Genomic DNA, 25,667 nt, shown 5'->3' on the forward strand with positions numbered 1-25,667 from the left:
AGATAAAATAACATAGATTTAAAATAAAAACCTTCCAAGACCGAAGACAGACCGAAAATTGTGAATTTTTCAAGAAAAATATCTTCAAGGACTTCTAGGAGAGAATCAGAGATGATCAGATGCTAAATCGTGAATTATAAAGGAATTTTAAAAAAGTCGCAAAATTTTCTGAAACTCAAGGGCAAAAAAGCGGGCGTTTTTTAAAAAACTAAAATTTTCAAAGACTCCGGCCTAAAATAAAAATAATATATAAAAAAAAAAAAAAAAACAATTTTCAATGAACTCCAGGAGGAGAATGAAGGATAATTAGAACCAAAATCGTGAACTCCAAAGGAAATAAAAAAACTCGCTAATTTGTTTGAAATTCAAGGACAAAAAAGTGGGTATATTTTAAGAACTAAAATTTTAAGGCCCTCCGGAATAAAATTAAGTAAAAAATATCAGAAACCGTTAGATCCGAAAATTGTGAATTTTTGAAGAAAAAATCTTCAAGGTCCTCCAGGAGAAAAATCAAGGATAATCAAATCCGAAATCGTGGATTCTAAGGGACTTAAAAAATCGCTAATTTTATAAAAATAAAAAATAAAAACTAAAATTTTAAGGACCTTCGTTTAAAAATTAAGAAAAAAATGCCTTTAGATCATACGTTATGGAATCTTCAAGGACATACAGACCGAAAAAAAATCTTCAATGACCTTCAGACCGAAAATTGTGGATTTGTGAAGAAAAGAAAGATTCAAAATCTTGGATTCTAAAGGAATTAAAAAATTTCCTAATTTTTCTGAAATTTAAGGACATCGTGGATATTTTCGGAAACAATCTTAAGGCGTTCCACACCGAAAATCGTGGATTTTTGAAAAAAGAACCTTCGGACCGAAAATCGAAGATTTTTCAGAACCAAACCCGTGATCGATTGGTTAATGTACGTTTTACCAAAACTCGTTTTTTTTTTTTTTTTATTTTATGGAAGTCTGGAAATGGTTATTTAGATCAAAAAATTAGAAAGTTTTTAGGAAAAAACTTGGAGGACCTCCAAACCAAACATGTCGGAAGGAAACATTGTTAGGGATCTTCAGCTCCAAAATCGGGGATCAAACAATAAAAAATTCCTTTTTTTAATTCAAGTGCAATTTTGACCTTGACCAAAATCCTTACGAACTTCTACACCAGAAATCGTGAATTTTTGAAACACAAGGACATTTATGACAAAAATCGTGAACTTTTGAAAGAAAAAACTTTAAGGACTTCTAAACTTTTGAAGAAACTGCCATTTAGACCGAAAGAAAAGAATTTTTTAGACCCACAATCATGATCGGAAAAAATCTCAAGGGCCACACCAAAAATCGAGGATTTTTCAGAACCAAAACCGTGATCGTTTGTTTAAGGATTGTTTTAGTAAAACTCGTTAATTTTTTGCATTTCATGGACTTTCATGGTCTTTTTGATCAAAAGTTAAGGCTTTTTTAAGAAAAAAAAAAAAAAAAAAAAAAAAAAAAACCTTTGAGGACCTCTATGCCAAACATCTTGTATTTCGTAAGAAAAATTTGTTAGGGATTTTCAAATCGAACATCGGAAATCCAAAAATCCCTATTTTTTTATTTATTTATTATTATTGTTTTTTTTTTTTTTTTTTTTTTTTGAAATTTAGAAGCATTTATGACAATAATCGTGAATTTTGAAGGAAACATTTTCTTGGGATCTCAAATCAAAAATCATGGATTTTTCTAAAACAGACGCGTTGTTTTTTTTAAATTATGTTGATTTCAAGGACTTTTAGATCAAAAATTTTTTTTCCAAGGACCTCCACACTACAAATCTTTTTTTTTAGAGGAAATATTTTCTAAAGAAATTTTGGGTGAAATATTGGTTTGATTATTAGATTTCAAGGACTTTTCGACAAAGAATTGTATCGTATGCGACTTCTTCCAAGATCTCCAGACCAAAAATTGTGGATTTTTTAAGAAAACACTTTTAAGGATATACAGACGTAAAATATATATTTTTTGAATTTCAAGGACCTTTGGATGAAACATCATGAATTTTTGGAAATAATCATCAAGGACATCCACACCAAAAATAGTTGATTTGAATCTTTTTTGGTCATTTTTTCAAGGACCTCGAGACTACAAATCTTGTTTTTTCGAGTTTTCAAAAAAATAGTATTAGACCTAGGTGTCTTGGGACATTTGGGGTCAAATGTTTATTCCATTTGTGTCCAAACTTGGTGCTTTGTAATATTTTTACCAAACTTCGATCAAATTCTTTTTGGGGAGGATAAAATCGGTCACCTCACTACCTCTCCCACAAAAAAAAAAAAAAAAAAAAAATCAAAACTTAGGTCAGCTGCGAAAGGGGAAAGTTCGTCTATTTCGGTTGGTACCTCGCCCACAAAGGGTCAACAGTACGAATAATGAAAATTTTCATAATATGTGTCTTAACCATAGCACATCCATAAATTTTAGCCTTTGTTTAGTGTGAAATTAGAAAATTACCAATATACACATTTAAAAACTCGACTGAGGGTTCATTTATTTTGCATGTAAACCCCTAATTAATTGACGTACTTACCAAATAATATCAATATACCAATACTTACCGCACTCTTTCAGATTTATTTCCACAATGCGCATATATGTTACCAAGACCACAGAAAAGGTTTTTCATTCACAATTCCTAATCAAATATCTCCTTAGATTCATATTAGAAACCCCCTTTACATTCAAGATGATAACCCTTTTTGATTTTACATCATGGCTTGTATCTAGCCCACATAAAAAGTATTCCCCTTATTTTGTCCTTTCAACCACATTGCATGGTAACCCAATCATCATCATCACCATCATCATAGATTCACCATTTTCATAGAATTAAGCCAATTTACCCGTCGTACGCCATCACCTCGGAGGAAGTGTGAAAAAGTGCGTTACAAGGGTTCATCACTCTTTCATTTGTTGCAATTATTGCCATTGTTGTTAGACAGTCATTCAACCCCTTGTTTGTTATTTCCTCTATTCCAATGCCGCGCAATTTCAAAGAAATTTACCGCTTTTCTACCAGGACCACAGAACTGCAACAACAGTTCTTTCTCTAGAAGAATTTCTATTCCATATCAAGCAAGTTCCGTTTGCCATTTGACACTGTAAAGAGGGGAGAAATTTATTATTTGTTTCAAATTGTATTAGAAATCATCCAACGGATGGGGTGAATTCACATTTCTTTTGTCTAAAAATTAGGGAAACAAAAGATATGGGCGCTGTGCTGTGTTGTGTGAACAGTGACAGCTGCAAAACATGTTGATGCGATGTTGTGATCTCCGTATTCAGATGCATAGGGGAGTAGCTACATGAATACATATTGACATACATAGTCGTTATGGAAGTATGTAATTTGAAACTGTCATTAGTCAATGCTAAGCGACAAGAGATCGGAAGTGTCGACAAAGGAATGATGTTAGGTTTTTTCTTCTTGCTCAAATATAATGGGTATTGGTGGGGAATACCACTACTAAAACTTATTGACAAATAATTTGATGACCGTTCAGACTATGAATTTAACAATAAATAAATAAAATATATATATATATATATTTTTTTTGAAAACGATACTCACCATTATGTTTGAAATTTCCCGTTAAAAGGATCCTCATCGGCTAAGATAACAGACATTTTGACATTTGGCTGATTTCTTATCCCTTTGATTATCAAAAACTAATTCACATTCGATTATTCCCTATAAATTAGATTAAGATCCGATTTAATCCAAACTTGGTACATCGTAATATTATTGTCAAATTTAGATCGAGCTCGGAGATGGGCAATATCGGCCCATTTTTTTTGGTACCTCCCCCACAAAACGTTAATATTTATTTCCAAAGAAAATAATTTACTGCACAGAAAAAGAAAGGATAATCCGATTTTGCTCCAACTTTGCATATCCAATATTTGCATCAATGTTAGGCCAGGTGCGAAAATAGACAATATCGGTCCACTCCATCAAGTACATCCCCCACAAACCGTCAGTATTTTGAATAATTACAACTCTTAAAAAATGTGAGGTAAGAGTCCGATTGTCTTCAAATTTCACACATCCCAATATTGTTATCCACCCAATGTCTGGTGTTAAGATGGAATATATCGCGCCACTCCTTCTTGTACCTCCCCCACAAAAGGTCGAAATTTAAAAAAAAATATTTTTTACACAGAGACTGAAAGGATAATCCGATTTTGCTTCAACTTTGCAAATGCTAATATTCGCGTCAGTGCTACGTCACATTCGAAAATGTGTAATATCGGTCAACTCCATTAAGTACCTCCACCACAAAGGATCAACATTTTCGAATAATTATAACTCTTATAAAATGTGATATAAGTGTCCGATTGTCTTCAAATCACCACACATCACAATACTATTATTAGCCCAAGGTCTGGTATAAAGATGGAATATATCAGTTCACTTCTTTTGGTACCTTCTCCACAAAGGGTCAAAATTTTGAAAATACATTAAGCATTTAAATCGCAAAATTAACATTCGATTCCATTCAGACTTGGCACATCTCATTATTTCTATCAACACAAGGTATAATGATGGTAGGGATCGCACCATTTCTTCTGATACCTACTCCACAAAGGATCAAAGTTTTAAGTGCCCGAAACGATTATCAAATCTGAAATAAGCATCCGGGTCTCTTCAAAATACACACATCGTAATATTTTTTATTAAACCAAGGTCTGGTGTAAAAATGGTATATATGGGTCCACTTCTTCTGGTATCTCCCCCACAAAGGGTTAACATTTTGCAAATCCATGAAGCTTCTAAAACGCGGAATTAATATCCGATTCCATCCAGACTTGGCTCATCTCAATATTTCTATCAACACAAGATCTGTTATAACGATGGTCGAGATCGCACAATTTCTTCTGGTACCTCCCCCACAAAGGGCCAAAGTTCCAAATACCCGAAACGATTTTTAAATCTGAAATAAGCATCCGGTTCTCTTCATATGTTACAAATCCCATTATGTCTACTAACACAAGATGGGATATTTCGGTCTACTCCTTCTGGTGCCTTTCCCACAAAGTGTCAAAATTTTTAAAAACTCATAAAACGCGAAATTAAGATCCGGTCCGTTCATTACCTCCTCATAGCGCTAATATCCTCATAGACCCCTCAGAAAAAAGGCTCTGAAAATATCTTCTAAGAGATAAAACATACAAAGGCGCCGACGCGATCTTATCACATATATTAAGGATTCTATATATCATATATTTTAAATAACCTAAATATACTGTCATATTCATTTTTTCAGAGAAACAGAAGAAAAAATTAAGTCCACTGGATCTGATCTCGGTAATAAGAGTCCGAAAGGACTTATTAAAAAAATTAAATCTCATTCGGCCTCTATAACGGAGATATGGATCTCAACATATATTTCTCCACTTTATTGTTATTTTTTTTAATTCAACTTAATTTTTTATCCGATTGATTAGAGTATATTCTTTACCTTGAGTGGAGGGTATTAAATGCTCGTGTCGGCCGAACTTAATATTTTTTCTTATTATTTGCTAATAACATTGTTAGTAAAAATGCTGCATGTTCGGCCGGGCCGAACTTTGAATACCCCCACCATTTGGAACGAATTAGACAATTCTCAAAAACAATTAAATTCTGTTAAAATCCTAAAAATACAAAATGTAGCTATTATATTAGGGTCTATACGACGACATGAACCTGCGTGGATAATATTTTTCATATGCCATTACAATATTCAAATGCGAAAATTAAAAAAAAATCGGTTATAATGTCGATAAAATCAAAATACAGAATATCGGAAGGTACCGTTATATGAGGGGCTTTATGAAGAGGTGGACATGCACAGACAATTTTCTGTCTTGGGCTGTAGTATCCATTAGGAATCTCAAGATATTTTTGAAAATATTATTAAAAAGTCCACTACAAAATACAGTTCAAATCCACAGAAGTCAGAAGGTTTATGAGGGTCCTTATTTCATTAACATGGTCCCAGTGGGTCGTTGACAGAATCTTTTACCAGTTATAATGCATCATTGAAAGAAACTTCTCTCAGAGATAAAGTTTTAAAGATCTGCCGGCCGATAATAGTTTCTGAAGAGTCGTCTCCCGGAGTTAAGATTTCGACAAACGTTTAACTAATGGAAAGCATTTTAAAGGATATAAGAACGTATTTTTCCGAGACAAGATGGTTTTTTATCTCAGAGAAAAATAAACATATGACACCTTATCTCAAGGCTAGAGAGATCAAGGGCCTTAGCCAAGAAAGGGTCATATCTTAAAGAAAGGAACCTTATTTTAATCTCCTTCCGGAAAATTCTCTCTGAAGTCGTGGTATCTCCTTAAATTTTGCATGTTTTGTGATGGGGCTCAAGAGAATCTGTAAAATATAGATTTTTTGATGACCGTTTCTTGAAAATAAATAAATTCCATTTTTATTTTCTATTGTTGTAGTCTTCCTTCATTTTGTTCTTGTTGTTGTTATTGTTTTTCTTGAGATCTTTATTTTCAAATCAAAAATTTAGTTGTTTTTTTTTTTCGTTTGTTTCACAGAGGAATAGCGAATATCTGATAGTCGTTCGCTGTGATTTATTTCAAATAGGCTTCAACGTTTTCTCTCGATATCATGCTGTTGTTGTTGTAGTTTTTGTGATTTTTTTTTTGCTTACACTTGTGATAATTACTTAACAATACTGACTGCCTTCTTCTCTTTTTTGTTTGTCTGTCTGTTTGTGTGATTCTCTTATGAATCTGTGCTTGGAATGAATTGCAAATGTGTGTTTTTTTTTTCATTTTTTTATATAGTGATTTTTTATTTTGTATATATATATATAGAGATGTATATAATATGTATATATATCTTTGATTTTTTTGGAGGAGGGGGGTATATGAATAATTGTTTATTTTGTTTTTTTTTTTTTTAGGGGGGTTGTCTTTAATTGTGGGGTTTTTCGATGATCCCCCGCCAGGTGGGGGGTAGATCATCGTTCCGTCATTCATTTTTGCATTTTTTGTGTGAATTACAAGACATGTATGTAAATAATAATATGCATGTATATCTTTAGTATATATATATTTTTTTTTTTTGTTATGTATAATAATTGATAATATTTTGTTAATGGTTTTCCGTTGGTTTTCTTTCTTGGGTTTTTGTTTTTTTCTGCTGAATAATAATAATGTATTCGGGTTTGTTTTTTCTTGGTTTTGCTCAAAATACATTCATAAAACATTGAGAATAATACATTTATAGTTTATAAGAATTGTTGGTTGTTGTTTTTGTTCTTGTATTCCATTTTTGTTCAATTTTTTATTTAAGTATAAAGTGTGCTGTTTTATATGATCATTTTCAAAAGGGATGTTCTTGCTTTAAATGCATATCGTATCGAATCGTTTTATGTTTCTTTTTTTATTTATTCATATTTTTTTATATATCATATAGAATTACAATTTAAGAGAAATTCACTAATAATTGTTTTATGGTTGCATGTATTTGTATTTAATTCAATTTTAATTTTTGGGATTTTTATATTTATTTTTTTTAATAATGTCTTCAACGATTTTAAACGTTTTCCTTTGAAAATCAAATTCTTTTTCCTTCTTCCAACACATTGAGATTTATATAGATGTGTATAATATATATTTTTTATTTTTTTTTTGTTTTTGCATTATTTAATAATTATTTTTTAATCTTTGGTTAATTTAATTGTTCGCTTGTTTTTGTTTTGTTTTTAATTCAGAAAAAAAATATTTTATTTTTATTTTTAATTGTCATGTACTATTTTTTAGTATTTTGTTTTTAGTTACTTTGCAATCTTCCATTTTTAAAACGCCATTTTCTATTTGTATTTTTTTTTAACATTAATTTGCATAAAATACCTCTACTCAGTATAATTTTTTTTCAAATAACACATATTTCATATTTTGATTAACAAAAAACTAAAAAAAACTGCATGAAAGCCTATCATCAAAAATTTGAATTTTTATGATAATTTTTTTAAATACATAAATATTTTTATTTTTTTTTATTTTGTTTTATAAAACACATAATATAATGCTGAATGTCATTATTAACATGTTATGCAAAAATTTCTCTCTATTTTTATTTTTCCTGAAACGGCCAGTTTTTTATTTTTCATATTCAATATTGTTTTCCTCATCGTCGTTCTTCTTCATTTTTTGTTTTTTTTTTTAGGAAATATTTTCTTACAACTAAAAACGAAAAGAAAATAAAAAATTAAAAAATTGTTTTTATTTTCTGTTTTCGTATGTCATGTTGTTTATTATATTTAAAGCCTTGTTAGTTTTTTTTATTATTTATTTATTTGGAAATGTCTAATGTTTTGAAAGCCTTTTACATATATGTTTTGGTTTTTTCAATATGTTATGGATTGTTGAGATTGATTGGTTTTTGGGTATAAATTTTCGTTTTTTTTTTTTTTTGTAAATTTTTATTTAAAATACCTTTTTGTTTTGAAAAAAATGAAAATATTTTTTATTAATAAATATTTGCTTATTTTTAAGTTATAACTTATAAAATTAAATTAATCTGACTTAACTTCAGAAAAATTTATATGAATATTTATTGGTTTGCATTTTCATAACCTTAAATTTTTCCGACTTTCCTAAAACAATGTGGGATAATTCAAGAGATATTTGAGATTGCTGCAGCGTATTTTTTACTTTTTCATTTCGAAATTAATTTCGAAAATAGCTTCGATTTCTCTTTTCTGATATAAGTTCTCAAAAAATAAATTCGGTTTTGCAAACGGAGCACAAAGTTATCTAGAAGTCAGGGAAGGCAGCTGCAAACTGATTAGCCTTAATTTAGTTCTGCCCAATTGGGCGCCAATCTCAAACGTAAAGGTCAAATACCATTTTTTTTAAACATTTTCGGACATAACACTTGTGGGTATGTTTGAATTCAATTTCTATTCAAGAATCGATTCTGAAAATTCAAGAAGTCAACTAGTCCTGGCCAATTGGGCGCCAATCTCAAAAGTGTAGATCAAATATTTGTAAACATTTTCGGCCATAATGCAATTTCTTGTGCGTTTCTGAATTCTATTCCTACTCCGGAATCGATTCTACAAATTCAAGGAGTCAATTATTAAGAAATTACCCACACTTGGGCGCCAATTTCAAATCTAGTAGGAAATATATTTTTCCGATTCATGGGTTTTATAAATTGGTATATTCTGAAATATTTGGAATTAAGACTTGTAATAACTTCACTTACTCTCAAAACACTGACAAACCACATTGGGCGCCAACTTAGTTTCTAAGAGAAAACATACAATCTCCAATTCTTTTAACTTTCTTAAAACAATGTGAGATAATTCTAGAGAAATTTGATTTTGCTGCAGCCAAATCATTGCTTTATCATTTCGAAAACAGCGTCGATTTCTACTTTCTGATATAAGTTCTCAAAAAATAAATTCGGTTTTGCAATCGGAGCACAAAATTATTGGTCTTAAGTTAGTCCTGGTCATTTGGGCGCCATTCTCGAAACTGAAGGTCAAATATCATTTTTGTAAACATTTTCGACCAAAAACCAATTTCTTGTGTGTTGCTGAATTTTATACCTACTCCGGAATCGATTCTACAAATTCAAGAAGTCAACTATTACATAAACTTCACAAAATACCAATTCTGCCATTCAGCCATTTTTAAATTTGGAATGGTTTCGTAAGAAATTACTTGGGCGCCAATTTCAACTGTAGTAGGAAATATATTTTTTCCGATATCATGGGCCTTATAAATTGGTATTTTGGTATATTTGAGACAAAGTCTAGTGGTAACTTTACTTAATTCCAAAAAAATGACATTTTAAACATTTAACACCATTTTTTTGAGTCGTTTTGAATTCTATTTCTGCCCCGAAGGCATATACAAATGTGTGAAGTTAACATTTGTCCAAACTTCACTCAATCCCATTGGGCGCCATTTTTAAATCTTCAAATATTTTTTTTTTTAGATCGAATTCTCAAATAGTTGGTGATAAACATGAAAACCAAAGCCGTTTTGAGCTGAATAGGATATACTTCTTATTCAGAGTCGATTTCAATTACCTTATTTCTTATTTTGGGAGCCACGCGGAATATAATGGTTACAAGCAAACTTTATCATTTTTGAAGTTGAGTTTGGTGTCAATTTCTGATATTGACGGAAAATATGGCCAACTTCACATTGGGCGCCAGTTTCATTCATGAGGATAATTTTTGTCTCAATATGTTAGTTGTATTAATTTAACTTTACCAATTTGGGAACCAACTTAGGTGTTAATTTCACATAGAAATGTTAGAAAATTGGTAGGTTTAAAACTCATCAAGACAATTCTTCCCATATTTCGACTAAATTTCAAATATGTAAATCTATAGTCCTTTATGTTTTCGTGATTTATTTATTGTTTCGAACTTCTTCTCTATACCCAATTTTCAAAATAATTGTACTAATTAAAATAAAGAAAAATATTTTTTATTTATATTTAAATCTACTGTCCTCAGTCCAAATTTTATTACATGTTTTTAATGGTCCAATATTAAGTCGGTCGCCGTTAGTCTTTCTGTCTTCCTGTCCGAATAGGAACTTAAACCATTTATTAGTTGTTATTGGAAGCATTGTAAAGAAAACTCGATAACGTGTTTTAAGTTACTTACTCAATTTGTTAACCATAAACATTTAAAAATTGACTTTAAGGAAGGTCGATTCAGTAACTTTTTTAAGAAATTCAGAGACTTAAACAACTTTCCAAATCGATAAAAGTTACTGAATCGACCATACAGCAGATTTCTTTACAATGTTTCCAATAGTTTTAATAATAATCAATATATGTATATATAAAGATTATTATAATGTTTTTAGCAATGTCGTCATTATTGTCGTTGTTCTAAAGTAGTCCAACCATAAAAAAGGTTTAAAAATAAGAAAAATAATTTAAAATTATAAATTTGTAATTGAATAATTATGATCAATTATTTTTGAAATTGCCACATTAAGTGAAAGTAATTAACAAAACCAAAAAAAAAAAAAAAAAAAAAAAATACTTCCACCCAATTCAGTTTTATTGGGTGTCCAAGAATTATATTGTTGTTTATTGGCAAAGTAAGTGGATTCGGTTGAATTGGGCGCCATTTTACATTTATGTGACTAGCAAACCGGAAAAATGTAGAATATTGAATCATCATTTGCTACTTTTTATATGCCCAATGTTAATATTTACAATGAGTTATTTAATGAATGATGGTGTCACGCGATAATGGGTACATGTAAAAGTTTTGAAAGGAAGGATATTTTATGTTATAAATATTAAATATTGAACTCAACTGAAATTTGAAGGTGCAAGCCAACAGTTATGGACCCAGACCATAATGGAACACACGTTTTTTTTTTATTTGTTGCTCTCTGGAGTCAACCTAAAATGACGTTATTATCCATTTATTGGCATGGATCTGGGATATACGTGGATGATGGATCTGGGATATACCGTCCAAATGGCTACTTTTCTGCAATTCTTTGTATATTTTATTTTGAAAAGTAATTTTTTTATGTTTCGTCAAAAATGGTTTCGGAATATGGATTCTGAGAAAAAATCTTTGAAGTCAGATTTTAAGGTGCAATGTTAAGGTGATCTCTACTCTATAAATTACGGGTTAACCGGGGTCACAAATGTTTAGATTTGGAAATTTTATCTGAGGCTTTCGAGTGAAATATCAGTCGATTTTTTTTTTGTGGTATTGTTAAATTTTGTCCTATCATAAAACATTCCTTCCAATATTTGTGGCACCCAACGAGAGTTAATCGTAAAATAAATTTACTATCCCAAAAATTGTTATGAATGCTCAGAAATACCAGATTTTAATAGGCCCATGGCATTCGTTCGAAATTTTTATTTATTTAAAAGTACGGATTATCAGGGAATTACAACGCTTTAACATCTGGTAGTTTTAGAAATTTAAATTCAAAACTTCCAAGTGAAAGAGCTTTTTCAATGAGAATCATACGAAATATCTCAAATTGGACTAATAGTTCTAACATTACTTCTAATAGTTGTGTCGCCCAACGAGAGTCAATCGCAAAATGATGTTACTTGCCAATGAGGCATATTGAATACTATTGGAAAAAATTATGGAAAATGTCAAATTTTAATGGAGGCCATCCCAGGTGTCGATTAACGAGGCTTACAAAGCAAAAACTTCTTGGTTTAATCTTTCAGACTTTCAAGTGGAGTCAGAGAGCAGTCGAATTTTTAATTATTTTCTTGAGGATCATAAAAAATTTCTCAAATAGTATTTGTGGCGCCCAATTGGATTCTCAGAAAAAAGGTTATCAGTGTTATATACCCCAAAAGGTACCTATAAACGAGGCTTACAAAGGTATAACATCTTGGTTTAATCTTTCAGACTTTCAAGTGGAGTCTGAGAGCAATCGAATTTTTTATATATTTTCTAGAGGATCATAAAAAAATTCTGAAATGGTGTTTGTGGCGCCCAATTTGATTCTCAGAAATCAAACTATGGAAAATTTTAGATTTTAATGGGGGCCATATCAGGTCTATGTACCCCATAAGGTGCCGATTAACGAGGCTTACAAAGGTATAACTTCTTGGTTTAATCTTTCAGACTTTACTTGGAAATTGTTGAAATTTTTTGAGGATCATAAGAAATCTTTCAAAAGGTATCTGTGGCGCCCAATTGGATACTCAGAAAAAAAAAAATAAAAGAAAATGTTAGATTTGTATTGGGACCATTCCAGATGAATGTACCCCATAACTTCTTGGTTTAATCTTTTAGACTTTCAAGTGGAGTCTGAGAGCAATCGATTTTTTTTTATTTATTTTCTTGAGGATCTTAAACAAATCTCTCAAATGGTATTTGTGGCGCCCAACGAGGGGTCAACCGATTTTTTTAATAATAACGTTTCAGGACGATCTGTCCCCCCACAAGGAACGAGTTAACAAGGCTTCCAACGGTTTGACTTCTTGGTAGTTTTTGATAGTTTCCTGTAGGACAGTCATGTGAAATATTTTTCATTTTCACGTTTTTTGGATAAATCCTTAAATGTATTATCCATTTTGGTGGAAAAATTATCGCAAGACGATTTAAAATTTATATCTGTATTGGTGGTTATATTATCTAAATATGAATTATTCACGTTGGCGGATAATTTATTCAAAGATTGGTTATCCAGATTGGTGGACTAATTATCGAATGGTAATTTATGCAGATTACTTTATAATTTTTCGAAAAATATAATTTTTCTGAAAAAAATTCCAATAACTTCTTGGTTTAATCTTTCGGACTTTCAAGTGGAGCCTGAGAGAAATCGAATTTTTTATTTATTTTCTTGAGGATCATAAACAAATCTCGCAAATGGTACTTGTGGCGCCCAATGAGGGGTCAACCACAAGAAACGAGTTAACAAGGCTTCCAACGGTTTAACTTCTTTTTAGTTTTTGATAGTTTATGTGAAATACTTCCTATTTTCCCAAATGGATCAATTTTCAAAAGATTATTTATTCACGTTTTTTGGATAAATAATCCAAAAATGAACTATCCATGTTGGTTGACAAATTATCGAAAGACGAATTATTCACCTTGGCTGGATAAATTATCCACAGATTAGTTATCCGCGTTGCCGTTGAATGGTAATTTTTGCACGCTGCTTATAATTTTTCGATAATTATAAAAGTTGCCGAAATCGTTTGTAAAAATTTCCCATATTTGAGGAGATTTTATCGAAAGGTTAAAAATAATTTATCGACGTTGCTTTATAATTATAAATATAAAAAAATTCCCATATTTAAGGAGAATTTATCTAAAGGTCAAAAATCCACATTTTTGGATAATTTATTAGCTTTGGTATATCATTATCCAAAAGTGAATTATATAACATGAATTACCCAGAGATAAATTAATTAAAGACATACTATGTTAAATTATCCCCACTGGTAGGCTGGTGGATATATTATATAACCTCTTCTTTAAATTTAAGTCAGATTTAATTTAATTTTTTTTTGTCTAAATAAACCAAAAGAAAAAAATACAAAAAATAAATACAACAAAAGGCTTTCGAAATTATTATAAAATAATTAAAAAAAATATAGTAAATATTATATAAAATATAAAAAATAACATTTTTTTATATCAAAGCTGAATTTTCAATATTGTGCGTTTAAATACATTTTTTGTGAGTTCTTGATTTTTATTTATTTTTTTTTGTTAGGGAATTCTTTGTGAAATGGCATTTCAAATAAAAATTTACAAAAAAAATTGTCGATTTTTATCTCTCTTGGTTTATTTGCATTTGAGGTTAAACATTGATAGTATTTCGATTTTTTTTTATTTCCTTTTGATTGATTTCGGATGTGTGTTTTTGTGTTGATGTACAGTTACATTGCATTTGGGTTTTGGTTGTATTAGTATTTTCTTTCATTTTTTGGATTTTTTTACATTCATTACGGATTTATATATATATTTTTTTTTTTAATTTACACCATCATTTAAAATTTGTATTATTTTATTATTATTATTTTTTTGTTTATATTCTCTTTTGTTTTAAATTTGAATTGAATTGTGTTTGTTTGTTTTGCTAATGTTAATTCATATATTTATATATCTTTCATTTATTTAAATTGAATAACGCTTTGTTTTGCTACAATAACACTACTGTTGTTTTTAATGGTTTAATAATTGTTTTTATTTTTTTTATTAAATTCTAAATCAAAATTGTTGGTTTTTTTCGACCAATATTCAAAGTGTCGTTTTTGTTTTGTTTTTTTGTTTTTCAAGTTGTTATTTACACTTTCTTCTTGTTGTTTTTGTGTGATCTTATTGTTGGTATAATGTTGTTGTTGTTATTGTTGCTTTTTTTAAATAGTCATTATTTTTTAAACTCCACAGTTATTGTAATATTTTATTTAAGTTTTCTTTGTTGCTTGTTGTAATATTTAATGTGTTTTGTTTTTGTTTTATGCCAAAATGAAATGTTTTTGTTTGTTGTTGTTGTTAATCTAAAAGAACAAAATATTGAATGAAAGCTACTTGTTTTTTTTTTCTTCGTTTACATAGTTTTAATTTGTTGTTTGTTGTTGTTTTTATTTATTAACTTTTCTTACTATATATAAATTGTGTGTGTGGATTTTTATTTTATTTTTTTGTATTATTTATTTTAATTTTTAAATCCTTTACTGATATCCCATCATTGTTTTGGTATCTGTGTTTTGTAGTTGTTGTTGTTTTCAATTTTTTTTGTACTTTAAAGAAGCATTTTCAAACAAAAAAGTTTTAAATAATTTTTTGTTGGATAACTGCCTTTGTTGTTATATATATTTGAGCTTCCTTATATAGACAAATTAGCAGTTAATAGTTTAGCAGGTCCCAGTTTGGGGGGCCAAATTTAAAATTTATTAAAAAATATACAATTCATAGAAAATAGAAATAAATGAAAAGTAAAAAATTAAATTATAATAATTTTGCTATTGCACGGTGCTTCTATAGTGCCAGAGGCCAACATTTTTCAATTTTAATAATCACTGCTTACTTTCAATTCCCTATCCCTATGACAAGTAGGGTTGCTCAAATTTTTTTTTTTTCCTTTGGGAGGTCGTCTAAGACCATGACTTTTTAGAAAATCACATTTAGATTATTGAATAAAATATAAAAAAAAAAAAAAAAAAAAAACAAAAAAAAAAATAAAAAATGTAAAAAAATATATAGTAATATAAAATCAATGAACTTATATCAAATTTCGTTTGGAATTTTCTGAAAATTTCAAACCAATAGATTTTAAAAAGGGTCATAAACTATTTAAACATTGGACCGTGGAATTATGTAATTAGGAACTGAAAAGGAGAGGAAGTGTTTAAAATTGTTCCAGAAAGTCTATAATCAATTAAAAGTAGCTTTTCGATTGGTTTGAATTCCCACACGGATTTACCAGGTCCCAATGATCCTTGTATTACTTACAATACGTATATTTTCTTAAAGAATACTGTAGTCATTATATTTAGAAGGTTATTTTTTCTTTTGCAAAAATCAGGCTCCAAGTTGAGATTTTGACATTTTCAAGAGACGTTTGTACATGTTCCATCCTGAAATTATGTCTATTTGGATCATTTAAAGGAAAATTTTAGGAAAATGATCAGAGATTTTCTGATGATGATATTCAATTCCAATCTTAATAATTAGCGTTCTAATTTCAACCCGTATTTTCAGATACGTAGTATAAATGATACTCCGGGTGTTCGAAATTGAGGTACGATTTGAGATTTTGCAAAAAACAAAATGTTTGGAATATTACCGAATATCACGATTCTCTCAATATCACCCGTCGAGCTTGAGTTAACCTTTGTATAAGGGACTTTGTTGCATTAAGTTCCTTATTTAATTTTTTATTTTTATTTTTTTTTTTTTTTGGTTAAGTTATCATGGATTTTAAGTACTGCCCTTAGTGGCAGGGTTTGTCGATTTTATGTTCCTCATAGATCAAAAAAAAAAAAAAATAAAAAAAAATATATATATATATTGTTCTCAGATACTTTGTGAAACAAAGAACCCAAGATGTGTGGCATCAGATGACCAGATAATTCAAATTATCCTGTCATGTATTTTTTAACCACAATCTGAAGTTTCGAACCCATATATCTAAAATATGACTGGAGAGATTTTCTTGTTTGTAATATACAAATATTGTCCTCAGACACTGTGTTTGTTTTTGGAAGATCCATCGGTCTCTGTAGCCAAGAGATTGAACCTATGAAATAAGGACATGGACATGTTCTCTTGGTTCACTCAGAGAGTTTTGACTACAATACGAAAAGTTGCCCTCCTGCCACGAAATTCTCGGATATTTTCTGTATAAATTTTTCCCGGTTTATGGTAATACTCCGGGTCCGAGATGTAAATTATAGACCTTTGGTCTGAGGTGTTGCCATTTTTCAAAAAAAAGTCCAAAACTCCGACAAAGGATTCTTTGCATTCAAAAAGCCCCTCCGCTAATTAATTTTTTTTTTTTTTTGATTTGGATTTTTAAAATTCGATTTTATTTCTAATATGGAAACATGTCCGAGACTATATTAAGCGAAAAAATTGGGGATTTAAGTGCTGGAAGTGTTACTATATACGAAAATAGCCTTGAATATATTAGTCTTCAATGGGGGCTACACGAATGTACAATACTCATCACACCCCATTTCGGCCGAAGTTGACTAAAGACAATATTAACCTTTTTCCAGTCGGAACAATCTTGCTCAATGATAGAGTTCTATCTCAACCTATTTTTTATAAAAATATATTCTTCAGATTTAATTTCGACATTCCTTTTCTTCCGGTTTTTTGTTTAAAAAACAAAATACTGCGACATTCGAAATAATTTTTTTATGGGAGTATAAATTTTCATATTTTCACATCAGATTATGGGCAAGTTTTTCAAATGTTCATTGCTATTAAATCCCCTGGAAGTTGCCTAAAATCATGTCATTGGGCCAAATTGTCTGATTTTTTACATGTTTGACCCCTGAAGCATAATTTGTTCCACAGAAAAATAGGTATCTAATAATTTTGGATAATTTTTTCTATCCTCGGATTATTTCTATTGTTATTTTCTCCAGTTTATGGTCAGGGAATTTCTTTGCAAAAAACTCGAAGACATAAGAAAAATTGTTTTCTTTAAATACAGCTTTTCAAATTTTCCTTGAAGCCACATCGCCTTAAATTTGTCTCAAATTAAAATTTTTTTTAGAATATCTTCTCAGGCCAATTATATTGAATTTTTAGTTTTTTAGCGTAAAATTATTTATTTTTTTTTTTGTATTTTTGATGTATTATCTGATCCATACAAAATTTTTCTAAGACCCCGTTATGTAAGAATTTTGTCAGACCCTGAAGTTGAAGCCTATAATATCACTATTTTTCTTTATAAAAAATCCTTAAATCCCTCAACTCGCCTTGAAATTATTTTAAATTGCGAAATCATGGCAAGAATATCCTTAAAATACAAAAATTGTTCCAAGAAACTTCGAATTAACCAGGAAAATATATTGAAATATTTTCATCGTTATAACGGGATTTTAAGGAGCAATTTTCTGATTTTGATGTCCGATCTGCCAAATCCAACATTTCTACGGGTTTTTTATACAAAAATCTTGTATCAGAGAATTAATGTCCTTAAATCCTTATATTCCTTTGGTCAATATATTTGATATGGTCAATAAAAAGTTACTCCTCGGAAACTGAGTTTTAATTAAAATTTCTTTGAAATTACTATTTATTGTTTTTATCTGATATTTTTTTTAATATTTTCAGTGAGGTCTCATATATTTCTGTGATATAAATTTATCAGATTTAAAGGTACATTGAAAAATATCATTTAATGTAATGTCACCCCAAATCGCCTTGGAATTATCATTTTGTGTTAGAAGAATTGTAATGTTTTCTTTGAAACACCCAAATTTCTCTAACATAACCTCACTTTTTTACTTGTAGCTCCAGCTTTGATTGGAATATTAAAAGGAAATTCTAAAAAAAAATATTTTTAAAAATATTGACTTTCGTCTATCCGCAAATACCTTCATTGAAGTTGATTTTATTCCTTGATTCTGAGACCTAAACTTTTTTGTAAACAAAATACTTTTTTTGGAACTGAATTTTTTCTTTGAAAATAATTTGAGATTCGTTTTGCTCTTAAAAAAGTGCCAAAGCTTCTTATTTAAGAAGGCAATTTTTTTTCTTAGATCTTGAGACCTAAGCCCCATTTCTTTCAATATTAGGACTGAATTCTGTCACTAAATCCCGAAATCTAATTTTTTTTCTAAAAAATCCCCAAAGGTCTTACTCAAATCGATAACTTTTCCTTAGACCCCGAGGCCTAATTTTATTTTTGTATGGAATAAATTCTAACGACTGTGGAGTCTCTTTTTTCTGTATGTCTCCATATCTTAAATCACCCTAAAACTAGGGCATATTCGCACTGGTTAGAACATAACCTCACTTTTGTTTCCTTTTCTTCTAATGAACTTCTACTTTATGGAGTAACTCCACTAAAATTTAAATCAAGATCATTTTTTATACATTTCGTGTTTCAAATTCGGTTTTTTGAATATCATTGTCAGACCCTGGTGGAATTTCTATAGAGAGATTCTAAAATTTCATTTTTTCTGAAATCTCCAAAAATTGGGTCATATTTTTATAAGCACATAACCTCACTTCTGTTTTCTTCGCTTGAAAAGGAACTTCAGTAACCACACGAATCTTAGATTTTTATACTTCATTAAGATCTCCTTCAATTTTTTCCTTTACCTGCAAGGAACTGTAATTTTCACATGAAACTTGGATTTTTATATATTTCATAGATCCCATTTTAATTTTTTTTTATTTTTTGTTTTAGCAGCACCGTGTTTTAAATTAAAAAAATACCAAAAAATTTAAATAATAAAAAATTACATATTTGTGCTAATGAAAAAAAATGCCTTTATATATTCAAAACTTTCCAAAACTCCATTGCCAAATTTACAATTTTTTAGCTGCCCATAGTTGAGTGTTGATAAAAATTGTTTAAATTTTTCTAAAATTTGGCAATAACGATTTGGAATAAAATAGAATAATTTTAATTAGATTTTTTTTATAGGTCAATCCTTTTTTTTCTTTTAGGTATGTCATACATTTAATTGATATAGTATGTTATTTTTATAATAATATTTTTATTTTTATTTTATTATGTTTTCATAATAATAATAATAATTTATTTATGGTTTGGTTTGCATATAAATGTTCATAATTTGTATATATATGTGTGTGTGATACACCCTTTGTTTTTTTTTAATTTATATATGATTTCTTTAAGGTACACATATTAGTTAATGATATATATATTTGTTGTCTTTGTTTTTTCTTTAATATTTTTAACAAACACATCGATAATAATAGTAATAATAATCGTTACAGTAATAATAATTATGATAGGAAAATAGCAATTTTTGTCGTTTTTTTTTTTGTTGTTTGATGTTGTTCTTGTTTTCATCTGCAATCTCTGTGAATCGTTTTTGCCAATCATGTATTTTTTGTTTGTTTTGCCCGCCGAGCAGAGCGGGCCACAAATAAAAATTAAACACCTTCTTGTTAATTTTTTTACGCTTTTGTTGTTGTTATTTGGTATTGTAATGTTGTTGTAGACATCTATACATTTTTAGTACACTTATTTATTTGTATAATGGAATAAAAGTAAGAATAATGATAATAATTAATGATTTTATTATTTGTGTTTTTTTTCTTCTTCATCTTTCATACTTTAACGTGTTCTCCATTTTCTGTTTTTTTTTTTTTTTAATTTGGGTTTAATTACTTTTTTTGGTTTAGTTTTTCTTTTGAAGCATTTCTTATATCATATAAATATATTTTTTGTATTTTATATAAATATATAGACTCTTATAGACTACCAACACTTAAGCTAGAGCTAGGGCATTTTCCGTTAGCGGTTAATCGAGTTATCAAGTTGGCATTGGCTTGTCCCCAAATTTAGCTAAGGGCTGGTAATTTAGTAAATTTGGTCCACAAACTGCCACGACTTGCTAATATTAACGCACTACTAGAAAACGTGGTATATAAACCATAAATTTTCAAAACAAAAATTCCAAAAAAAAAAAATAAATAAATAAATAAAAAATTAAATAAATCATTTTCGCTCTCACTCCATATTTGCCTTTTTCGAACCTTCCAGAACTAGCCCATTCCTTACATAAAGAAATTTGAAAACCAAATCAAAATTCATAAATTAAGCCAAATTAAAAACCCCGTTTTTATTTCTTTTTATTATCGCCTTTTGGTGTGGATTTTCCTGTTGCCGATGCCGTTGTTGTCGTCGTGGTCGTTTTTGCCGGTGTCTGTTTCGTTTCCTTTTCCTTATCCGTGTCCTTGTCTTCCATAGTCGCATTAGTCGTCGCCGTCTTGCCTTTGTTGGTGGGTGTTGATGTTGTTGCTGCCGCCGTCGTCGTTATTGCCGTTTCCTCCTCCTCCTTCAGTACGCCCGTCTCTCGACTTATTTCCGCATCCTTTTTCTCATTCGATTGATTTGCCGGCAATGCCTTCAGTATGGCATGTACCTCCTCGGCCACCGCCATAAGGACAAACTCAAACTGTTGTCGCGTTGCCACCAAACCGGCTCTCTGATCTCTCAAATGTTCCAATGTCGCCGCAATGTCAATTTCTCGTGCTCCCTTATTCATTCGACCCAAAACCAAGTCCAATAGGATGTATGCTCCCGTGCGTCCAGCACCACCACTGCCATGAACCACAATTGGACAGGAACGGCCGCGATAGGACTTGTTGACTTTTCTGTAATAAAGAAAGGAAAGGGGAAATTAATATTCGAAAAGAAACAAAAAATCCAAAATATCAGAAACCAAACCAAAATATCAGAAACCAAACTATAGAAAAAAATTCGACAGACCCACGGGGTCTACTTTTTTTTTCTATAGAAAAAAATTCGACAGACCCACGGGGTCTACTTTTTTTTCTATAGAAAAAAATTCGACAGACCCACGGGGTCTACTTTTTTTCTATAGAAAAAAATTCGACAGACCCACGGTGTCTACTTTTTTTCTAAAGAAAAAAAATTCGACAGACCCACGGGGTCTACTTTTTTTCTATAGAAAAAAAATTCGACAGACCCACGGGGTCTACTTTTTTCTATAGAAAAAAATTCGACAGACCCACGGGGTCTACTTTTTTCTATAGAAAAAAATTCGTCAGACCCCAGGCTGTCTATTTTTTTCTATAGAAAAAAAAATCGAGAGACCCACGGTGTCTATTTTTTCTATAGTAAAAAATTCGAGACACCCACGGTGTCTATTTTTCTATAGAAAAAAAAAATCGAGAGACCCACGGTGTCTATTTTTTTCTATAGAAAAAAATTCGACAGACCCACGGGGTCTACTTTTTTCTATAGAAAAAAATTCGACAGACCCACGGGGTCTACTTTTTTCTATAGAAAAAAATTCGACAGACCCACGGGGTCTACTTTTTTCTATAGAAAAAAATTCGACAGACCCACGGGGTCTACTTTTTTCTATAGAAAAAAATTCGACAGACCCACGGGGTCTACTTTTTTCTATAGAAAAAAATTCGGCAGACCCACGGGGTCTACTTTTTTCTATAGAAACAATTCGACAGACCCACGGGGTCTACTTTTTTCTATAGAAAAAAATTCGACAGACCCACGGGGTCTACTTTTTTCTATAGAAAAAAATTCGAGAGACCCCAGGGGGTCTATTTTTTTTCTATAGAAAAAAATTCGAGAGACCCCAGGGGGTCTATTTTTTTTCTATAGAAAAAAATTCGAGAGACCCCAGGGGGTCTATTTTTTTTCTATAGAAAAAAATTCGAGAGACCCCAGGGGGTCTATTTTTTTTTCTATAGAAAAAAATTCGAGAGACCCCAGGGGGTCTATTTTTTTTCTATAGAAAAAAATTCGAGAGATCCCAGGGGGTCTATTTTTTTCTATAGAAAAAAATTCGAGAGACCCCAGGGGGTCTATTTTTTTTTCTATAGAAAAAAATTGGAGAAACCCCGTACTTTTTTCTATAGAAAAAAATTCGAGAGACCTAAGGTGTCAATTCTTTTTCTATGGAAAAAAGTTCAAGAGACCTAAGGTGTCGATTTTTTTTTTCTATAGAAAAAAATTCGAGAGCCCCAAGGGGTCCAATTTTTTCTATAGAAAATAAATTGAGAGACCCAAGGGTCTATTTTTTTTAACAAAAATTCGACAAACCTCAGGGGTTTACTTCTATTTTTTTTTTTTTTTTTTTTTGTAGAAAAAAATCGACAGAACCTAGGGTCTATTTTTTCTGTAGAAAAAAGCGACAGACCCTAGGGTCTATTTTTTCTGTAGAAAAAATCGACAACCCTAGGGTCTATTTCCTGGGGTTTTTTTTTTTTTTTTTCTATAGAAACAAATAGACCCCCTTGTGGCTCTCGATATTTTTCTATAGGAAAAAAAAAAACCCCAAGGGGTCTCTCGATTTTTTTCTATAAAAAAAGACCCCCCTGAGGTCTGTCGAACTTTTATCAGTAGAAAAAAAGACTCCTTGGTTCTGTCGTAATTTTTTCAATAGAAAAAAGTATACTCCTTGGTTTTGTTGAATTTTTTTCTATAGAAAAATAGAGGTTTGTTTCTGTCAAACTTTTTTCTATAGAAAAAATAGACGTTATTGTCTGCGAAGGTATTTTAAGGTATTCTTCCACGTACCTTCTGAAATCCAATAATGCCTTTGCCTGAGGTGGTACTCCACCCTGGGGCCATGACAGGAAATGGAACTGCGTCACAGTTCGCGTTTCACTGGTACGCAAATTCTTCAAATAGAATGATCGGACCAGATAGTCGTCACACCAAATGTGTTCACTAACCAAATGAACCTGAAATGAGAAGAATATGAGAATCCTTCCAGGAACCAATTCAAATTTTCCACCCACCTCATAGATGTGATAGACTTCTGCTCCCTCCTCGGGCCAGTAGCGGGCACAGGCAATTTCACCGTTCTCCTGCAGGCGACATAGGGCCACAATAACAACGGCACCCTGTTCCCAAATCATTTGCCAGAAGTGGGCCAATGTTGAGGGAATGGGTCCTTGTGCGGCCACATAGGCAGGGGCACGGGGATCATGGTCGGTCTAAAGTGGGGAAAGTCATACATAATGTTTTAAAATATTTCTCTTTGAAAGGTGTCTCAAAACTTACAATGGTCGAAGCATTGATGTAATCCAAACCTTCAGCATTGGCCAGGTGATTCAGGACTACACGAGAATGGTCATAGGGCAAGGGGGCTCCGGGTCGATTCAGATTTGCACATTGTGGCTGCAATGCAGCATCTCGGGCACTGGGTTCGGCCTCATAGCGACATAGAGCCTCCCATTCCCTTTGCAAGCGGCCCTTGTTTCTCAAGTGGTCTTCCATGTAGGACTAAAATGAGTGAAGGAAATAAGTAAGATATCCTTTAAATCGTCCTGAAAATCTATGTCTGCTTACCAACACCATATGACCCGTTGAAATATCCATATTCGTTAGAGCCGGTTCCTCACTCCATGACGAGGTACTGGATCGCGACGATGGTGGCCTTTCGTTATCCTTGCTCAACGTTGTAATGCGACCACTCGCTACCGGTTCCACAGTACTGCTACCCTTGCCAGCCATGCGAGCACGACACAAATCCTGATAGTCCTTGGTGCAACTTTCCGCTCCCGCAATTCCCGACTGTATACCACCCAACTTATCGCGTTTTTTGTCGTGCCGCTTAATCAGAATCAACGTTACGAATATAACAATAATGGCTGCCGCCCCAGCCCCAGCAAACATGTAAACCATGATGTGGGTAACATCGGGCCCCTGGTCAGCCAGCTCAATTCGAGCTGCCGAAACGCTGCCATCTTCATCGCGTTTGATTTTATCACCAACACCGGCACTTAGCACAGTCACACCTAGGCGGCGAAGGATGTTATTCTTGACACCACGATTCTCATTGATTGCACGCGCAATGTCAATGGCCGTCTTGTGTTCGGGGTTATTTGAGTCCACCCGGAATGAAACTTCATGTGGTAGAACGCTATGAAAAGCCAAAATTAAGGATCACCCAAGGAAAGGGATATGTATTTGGACTTACGTTAAATAAGTAAAGTATCCTTGCATGTGTAAAATATTGGCCAACTCGTTTACGATGCGCACGCCATCATTCCAACTGTCGATGCTGGAGGGAGGAAAACAAACAGACCAATAAATAAATCTTAAAAAATCTAAAGAAAGAGGTGTGGCTCAGACCTCAAAGATCTGAGCTCAAATTATTCTATAGGTAAAGTTCCGAGGTCTCGGTCTGACCCCAACTTTTTCTATAGAAAATGTTTCCAGACTTCAGTGGTCTGAAGTCGGACCTTTTTTCTATATAAAAAGTTCAGACCTCAGCTGTCTGAGGTCGGACACTTTTTCTATAGAAAAACTTCAGACCTCAGCTGTCTGAGGTCGGACACTTTTTCTATAGAAAAACTTCAGACCTCAGCTGTCTGAGGTCGGGCACTTTTTCTATAGAAAAACTTCAGACCTCAGCTGTCTGAGGTCGGACACTTTTTCTATAGGAAAATTTCAGACTTCAGCTGTCCTGTCTGTGGTCGGACACTTTTTCTATAGAAAAACTTCAGACTTCAGCTGTGTGAGGTCGGACACTTTTTCTATAGAAAAACTTCAGACCACAGCGGTCTGATGTCGGACACTTTTTCTATAGAAAAACTTCAGACCACAGAGGTCTGATGTCTTCTTCTATAGAAAAACTTCAGACCTCAGCTGTCTGAGGTCGGACACTTTTTCTATAGAAAAACTTCAGACCTCAGCTGTCTGAGGTCGGACACTTTTTCTATAGAAAAACTTCAGACCTCAGCTGTCTGAGGTCGGACACTTTTTCTATAGAAAAACTTCAGACCTCAGCTGTCTGAGGTCGGACACTTTTTCTATAGAAAAACTTCAGACCACAGCGGTCTGATGTCGGACACTTTTTCTATAGAAAAACTTCAGACCACAGCGGTCTGATGTCGGACACTTTTTCTATAGAAAAACTTCAGACCACAGCGGCCTGATGTCTTTTTCTATAGAAAAACTTCAGACCTCAGCTG

General features: G+C 31.6%; 1 protein-coding gene and 1 long non-coding RNA gene across 3 annotated transcripts in view; one reads left to right on the forward strand and one right to left on the reverse strand.

The window, feature by feature from the left end:
• Window positions 1-25,667, forward strand: part of LOC131801977 (uncharacterized) — a 210,281-nt gene that overhangs the window by 148,077 nt on the left and 36,537 nt on the right. The window lies entirely within an intron of this gene.
• LOC101888655 (receptor-type tyrosine-protein phosphatase N2) overlaps window positions 6,923-25,667 on the reverse strand; it is a 206,177-nt gene continuing 187,432 nt past the window's right edge. For both annotated transcript variants that reach the window (XM_059121166.1, XM_059121167.1), the window contains 6 exons: window positions 24,671-24,754; window positions 24,040-24,613; window positions 23,752-23,973; window positions 23,487-23,684; window positions 23,263-23,429; window positions 6,923-21,350 (listed from right to left, as the gene is read on the reverse strand). In XM_059121166.1, coding sequence (XP_058977149.1) covers window positions 20,816-21,350; window positions 23,263-23,429; window positions 23,487-23,684; window positions 23,752-23,973; window positions 24,040-24,613; window positions 24,671-24,754 — 1,780 coding nt within the window. In that variant the 3' untranslated portion in view covers window positions 6,923-20,815. The remainder of the gene's footprint in view (window positions 21,351-23,262; window positions 23,430-23,486; window positions 23,685-23,751; window positions 23,974-24,039; window positions 24,614-24,670; window positions 24,755-25,667) is intronic.

The sequence above is a fragment of the Musca domestica genome, unplaced genomic scaffold, assembly GCF_030504385.1.
Source record: "Musca domestica strain aabys unplaced genomic scaffold, Musca_domestica.polishedcontigs.V.1.1 19, whole genome shotgun sequence".
NCBI classification, from domain to species: Eukaryota; Metazoa; Arthropoda; class Insecta; order Diptera; family Muscidae; genus Musca; species Musca domestica.